The sequence below is a fragment of the Stylophora pistillata genome, chromosome 1 (assembly GCF_964205215.1).
Source record: "Stylophora pistillata chromosome 1, jaStyPist1.2, whole genome shotgun sequence".
Classification (NCBI taxonomy): domain Eukaryota; kingdom Metazoa; phylum Cnidaria; class Anthozoa; order Scleractinia; family Pocilloporidae; genus Stylophora; species Stylophora pistillata.
The window spans coordinates 15,458,670-15,464,886 of NC_142519.1; the positions used below are offsets into that span (position 1 = coordinate 15,458,670).

At 38.2% G+C, this 6,217-nt stretch overlaps 1 protein-coding gene across 2 annotated transcripts; it reads left to right on the forward strand.

The window, feature by feature from the left end:
* Nucleotides 1-882: 882 nt before the first annotated feature.
* LOC111324340 (uncharacterized) lies at nucleotides 883-4,758 on the forward strand. Of its 2 annotated transcripts, none has more exons than XM_088740084.1 (4): nucleotides 883-1,048; nucleotides 2,489-2,772; nucleotides 3,245-3,497; nucleotides 3,869-4,232. In XM_088740084.1, the coding sequence occupies exons 2-4, from the start codon at nucleotides 2,489-2,491 to the stop codon at nucleotides 3,869-3,871; spliced, it is 540 nt and encodes a 179-aa protein (XP_088596210.1). In that variant the 5' UTR covers nucleotides 883-1,048; the 3' UTR covers nucleotides 3,872-4,232. The 2 variants fall into 2 exon arrangements, with proteins under 2 accessions (XP_088596210.1, XP_022783619.2); XM_022927884.2 differs by lacking the exon at nucleotides 3,869-4,232 and adding an exon at nucleotides 4,239-4,758 and having other exon boundaries at nucleotides 886-1,048.
* Nucleotides 4,759-6,217: the final 1,459 nt, after the last annotated feature.

Below are 6,217 nucleotides of genomic sequence, written 5' to 3' on the forward strand. Positions count from 1 at the left end.
ATTAGGCAACACGTAGCCAAGCCTTGTCTTCTGAAGTTCTACTACACAGAAAATGGATAATTGTAATTTTCGGTAACTTATTTTGGATGAAAAACAAACCACAAAAATCCGCAAAAATTTAATGTCTCATGGTACGAAGATATCTTCACACAGCATTTCGTCATTTTTGCCTAATCGATCTGATCGAGCTTGATCGCTGATCTAAAACGTAAGAAAATTCGTAAGTGTTTTGTATTCTCATGAAAACAATCCTCGTGTTGTCATTTTCATCACTGGTGGAATATCTTTAGGTCCTTCACACACGTTTAATGGGAACTTGGCCGAAACGTACGAGTCTGCTCTAAATAATTTTTTTTTAGCCTTTTCAAACTGAACTGATGGCTTAAAAAATGATCGAACCATTTACAGATAAGGTTTTTATTCTGAGTGAGAGATGTGAGTCTTATAGAATCAATAAACGATTTCTAGTGACGTAATAGTGACATATCACATTGAAACCTTGCGAACCTTTTACCTTGGTATCGCTGAACAACCTCTTTACACTTCATCACATCATCACCCCGTTAAAAACACATTTGCTTCCCATCAAGATGGTCTAAACACAGAGACACCCAAGGGCAGGAACTACTTTTTTTGATGATGATGTCCCTGAGTACCCTATTCCGATAGATGTTGATTAAAATTATTAGTCAATACTTCTCAGCAATTTGAATTAGCAAAAGATTTCCCCTTTATCTATGAGCTAGATGATCGAATTTGATCCGAAATTGAAAGCATAGTGTTGACGAAAGCCTTATTTTTGTACACCATAATCAACTTGATATTAGCATCATTGCAAGCTAGCTGCACGTCACTGGAAGAAACCGAAAAAACTCACATTGTCTCATGTATGGTAATTTTACTTCGTTTGTGACCTTACTAAGATTTATTTGGGTAAATGCAAACTGCAGACGGAAGACTGAGTTGACTCGACGGTGATTTACTTGAATTTGGCCAAGTGATTAGGAAACTATAAGTTAAGAGTAGAGACGGGCGGCCCAATTCAACGGTAGGTATTTGCATATATTTTTTGTTTATTTATATTTTCACCAAACCATGGCTATCAAATAACCGAGTTCAAACCCATGACAGAATTTTCATTGCAGACAGCCTGTGGACATTCTTTTCCTCATTCTGTATCATAATATCATTCATTCGCATATCACCACTCCCCCAAAAAGACAATATAAATGATGAATGCCGATCTCACCACGACTCAGTTCATTGTCGGAGATCATACGATCTGTGGTTCATATCGTCTTAAGGTTCGAAACAAATGAACTAATCAGCGCTATTTCATTTTTTGTACTAAAAAATCTGCTAAATTTTGGGTCCTAGGAAATATTTCTGGAAATTCAGTCACCACTAAATGTTTCACACTGTGAATTTTTTATTGTTTAAATACAATGAGTGCATGTTTCACGATTCTTGACATGCGTTTCTATTATATCATATTTTGTCAAAGTAGTATCGTCACCCTCCCCCAAGTGCGCGCTGCGAACAAGAAAAAAATATTAAAAAAACCTCGGCGATCTTCCAATGATGGGAATGCTAGTTCAGGACATGTAATGTTTAAAGAATGGATAAATGCGAAAGTTTCGACCCAAGCCGAGATTTGTATGAACTGTGTGTTACGTCAGTTGTCGCTTGGGACCCAGTTGTTCGAAGGCCGACTAGCGCTAACCAGCAGGGATAAATTTTAATCCAGGTTCCTATAGTTCTCTGTTCATAAGCCGCTTTGGAATAATTTTCCCAATTCTTTCTAGAGCATTCAATCATCAAATTCTAGACATACGGAATTAAACTGAATTTTCTTTAAACGTTTTCAGATGTGAAATCAATTTCCACACTAAACCTGGGTTGTCTTGATCCACCTTTGAACAACCCGGCTGGCCCTGATCTTATCTTGAGTATGAATTTGTACCAGCAAATGAGTTAATTGCTGGCGTTCCCATTCATTTGCCGCTGGTTTACCTATCATTCACTACAAGAGCGGTTGTAACGCCATCCTTGCTGTTTCGTTTGTGTTAAGCATCGCAAGATGCTGTTGATTACGCATAAGGGACCTTTTTCAAGCTCCTGATGGAGTGGATCGTTTTAGAATGCTACCAATCGTACGTATGGAACTCCAACTTACCTGACAGTCTTTAACTGTCCTGTACGGCCCTATGTACGATTAGGTTATACTTATTTTTGAATATCTAGTACAGTTTTGATGCCGATCTTGTCCTCGCTTTCTATGACAAGGGATTTTATTGTGCTAGAAGTATGGTTTCTTCAACGTCAGTTTTCTCGAACCTCTTCCCCCACCATGAAGGGCGGTTGGTATAGCAGTAATTAAATTTCCGCTTTTAGAAAAAGAGAGGACCCGGTAGCGTTGGTAATATGATGTTTTCGTTAACTGTCCTATAGATACACAAGATTGTCATTCATCCCGATTTCTTTTCAGATGGTTGACGAGCTATTACGAAGGTTTGCGCATGAGAATTTTGGCCATGGATATTACACTGCCGTTCCTGGCGAAATTGAGAAAGTACAACCCCTGGCACTGGTGATAAAAAAGGATCCTCCACTGTGGAAGCGACGTTTTAAAAAATCGAAAATCATAGTCCAGGAAGGACTAGAAAAGTTTTCTGACAGTGAAGAGGAGGCTTTTGAGTCGCGTGAATACTTCAAATCTAAGGTCAAGGAAGAAATGTTTCAATCGAAACAAAAAATTGACGCAGGAGCCAGGTATGAGAATGCAGTTAATTGTTCTTTTTATACCGTCAGTGTACGTGAAAAATCAAGGTAAAAAAGAAAAGAAAACTCCCTGAAAAGAGCATCTAAACAGAAATACGACTTTGTGTTTCATCCACATTTGGCCTTTTTATGGCAAAAGGATTGAGATAGGACTGCCTCCTCAGCATTTCCACTGTAGTAGTCATGACTAAGTCTCAAATGATACCAATCACGTTATAGTTAAAATTCCGGTTTTGCATACATCATTTCATAGTTATGGTTACCATTACGGTTATAATGACTATTCTTCTTATTGTCACCATAATAATTAATAATATTACTGTTAACATTCTTTTATCCTTCTTTCTACCATCTATTATCATTTTTATAATAATAATAATAATAATTATTATTATTATTATTATTATTATTTTTATTATTATTATTATCATAGCTATTTTCATTTTTGTTCTGTAAATTGTAGAACTAAGGAACTGGACGCCAGCTTCGTAGGACATCTCGAGGGAACTATACGGTTAAGTTATGACCAAGGAGTTCTACAGCTGGGTAAACTGAGTCAGAAATATATTGACGATCCAGATCTTCGTGAAATTCTGACGAAAATATCCTTAGATGCCGACAAAATGAGTAGATTTGAAGAAGGCGATAAGCTTCTTCTCATAACAGAGGTGATTTATAGCGGGAAATTCGAACTGACAGGAGGCAAAAAAAGTGAGGTATGAATTAACAAAGTTTCAATAAAATGCCTTCAAATATTTGTAAGTCATATAGGTCAACTGCGTATGAAGAAATAAATACGAGAGTGATCTTCCCAGCAAAGAACACTACCCAAGTAGTAGTGAAAATAAGGCCTCAAAAAAATATTCAGGCGTATTTCACTACTTTTAGCGAGAAAATATGAACTGTATTTTCTTGTGTTTATGTAGTGATGATCGTTGCGAACTCAAGATCGCTCTCACATCCAAAGCTTTAATTGTATCTTAGCTTCTTTTAAACCTGGAAAAAAGTTTCACAAGTAACTGCGCTAATTTAACGATCAGTTTATTCGTTGTCTCTGTTCCTTAACTTGTTTTTCGTTTTCACTTAGTAACTTGTATGCAAGAGAGAAGCAATCTCTTAATTAGGAAGGTGGCCTATAAGTGAGGCTTGGTTGGGTTAAAAGTCCTGGACCTAAGCTTGGCTAGGATGGCATTAGACTCTTACAGGCCTCTCTCCTCCCAGCTTTAATGGAAACCGGCGAACCCACATCAGGAAATGCAGGAGGATAAACTACGACTAAGAGAAGCCAGGCAATACTCCTGGTGCTCTTCATAATCCGTAAACCGCTGGGGGATGCTCTCTGATAAGATGGGTCACTAGATCCGTAACCGGAACCCCGAAGAAAAATCAGTATTTCAGTGAGAAAGTCTTGGTCAGTCTAGGTCACCTAATTTGCGAATTTCTATTTTATTTACCAGTTCCAGGCTGCACTTAAACCGCCGGAATCGTCAGTGACTCGAAACCATTGGGCAACACGACGCAACAGGGTCACAAAGTATTTTGAAGAAATACCGCGCAGGGACTCAAAGGCACCGATTTTATTTAGGTGCTGCTATGTCAATTACATCAAAGAAGAAAACCGACTGGAAATATCGAAAGGAGAATTTGTCGGTAAATCAGTGCGTTAAGAAAGGTCAGGCGACGGGTTTCACAAGGGAGACTGAGATATGCCCTGGCTTTTGATGTAAAGGAAGCAAAATTATCAGTCTGCGTGCTTTTAACATGTATTTTTCACGCGATGTCTTTGAAAGACGGAGGTACCTGACAAGTGCCTAAACTGCAGTCTTCAAAGGGTAAATTATCATTAAGTCAAGCACGAACCTCCGTTTTCAGTGCCTGAGTTTTACAGTTTCTGTGGTCAGTTTTAAAGATGAATGCTAAACCAATGGAAGGATGTACAATTATGGCCTAATAAACAAAATAGATAAAAGAAGAAAATGATAACATTACTTTACCCCTACCTCAGAGGGGCTTTTTAGGGACAATACAAAGAAGACTGTTAAAAAAATGTAAACAAACATAACGTTTAAGAATTTCAATTGCAGGAGGCACACTAATTGGCTCTAAACAAGGGGCAGTTAAGGAGTTGAACTTGGGGGAACAGAGAAGAAATCCAGAAAGTAGCCGTGCGGGAGGGCTTAAACCCGAAACCTTCAGTTTGTGGGAGTAAAATGTTCAGCACATAAAAATGACATCGATTGGTCCGAGCAAATTCATAATGCAAAAAAAAAAGGACTCAGGCTGCATTACGAGAGCAACAGCCGGTGCACGGCTGCTGCCTTACACTTAAAAAAAAAAATTACCAAACGCGAAGGGAAAAAGTCTTCCGGTCCACCAGTATAGCTGTGTAAGTTCCTGACTTAAATTTTAACTTCGACTTTCTACATATTGACAAAGATAGAATATTACATCAGGAATGAAATTCGCAAGGTTAGAAAGGGATAAAACGTTTCTCGACCTTACCTAAGACCGGGTGTAACTTATACTGAAACATCTTAAAGAAGAGGAATTCGCATGGATATACGTCATCAAGCAGGACATTTAGGCGATATACAAAGAGGAATACCAACGTTTGGTCTAAAAGCCTCACTGAGCTTGCAAAGCTTTTGAATAAACTCCGCTATAGATACCCATGATAAGAAATTTGTGCTGACTGCATCAAACTATTATCCATCCAGCTAATTTCTGTCGTCCATTTCATAGCATTTTAGCCTTCACCCAAGTACACCGGCAATTATTAATCAAGTCATTATTAATCGGACACTGGCGGGAGAATGTCGCGACTGCACGTGCCCATTTTGTTTAGTTTCTATTTGTATATCTTTCCTTATTTGCACGCATTGCGTGCCACTACATTTGTGACGCTTTGGTCATGTCACTTTTTTACGAGACCTCGTAGCTGAAAAAAAAAATTGATTACAGAACCAGGATGAAGCCCTTAATAATCTTTGTCACATAAAAATTCTTCATCACTGAATAAGATGTCAAAATACAACTTTATAAACTTTTTATAAAACTGTTCGAGTGCTTGTTAAAGAAAAATATACAAGAAAGCAATGTAAAAGATTTTCCTGGAAGTGGACCCTGTTAGAATTTTGTGAACGTGATCTGGCGCTACTAAGCGTGTGAGTGTGACTCACGCGTGACGCACTGACGCACGCGCGCTTAGCGTCGGGGCTAAATGACCTTGTTTTTTGCTTGAAGGAAATCCTCGCTTGGTATTATGCTGTAAGTACAGTCCGCGTTGTGAAATTAAATGTTCATATTGAACCTAATTTACTTTTCCAACAGACCCCCAGAGCTATGAACTGATACAAAAAGTTCATTTCCAGCCTTTCATTCACCATAATCTGAGTACAGTGGCTCACAGCTACTTTGATTCTTTGACATAATTGAA

Bases quoted from the DNA above. Each gene is read 5' to 3' on its own strand.
- LOC111324340 (XM_022927884.2), top strand. From the start codon at position 2,489: ATGGTTGACGAGCTATTACGAAGGTTTGCGCATGAGAATTTTGGCCAT. The intron at 2,773-3,244 runs GTATGAGAATGC...TGTAAATTGTAG, and splicing joins AAAATTGACGCAGGAGCCAG to AACTAAGGAACTGGACGCCA. The intron at 3,498-4,238 runs GTATGAATTAAC...TTTATTTACCAG, and splicing joins CAGGAGGCAAAAAAAGTGAG to TTCCAGGCTGCACTTAAACC.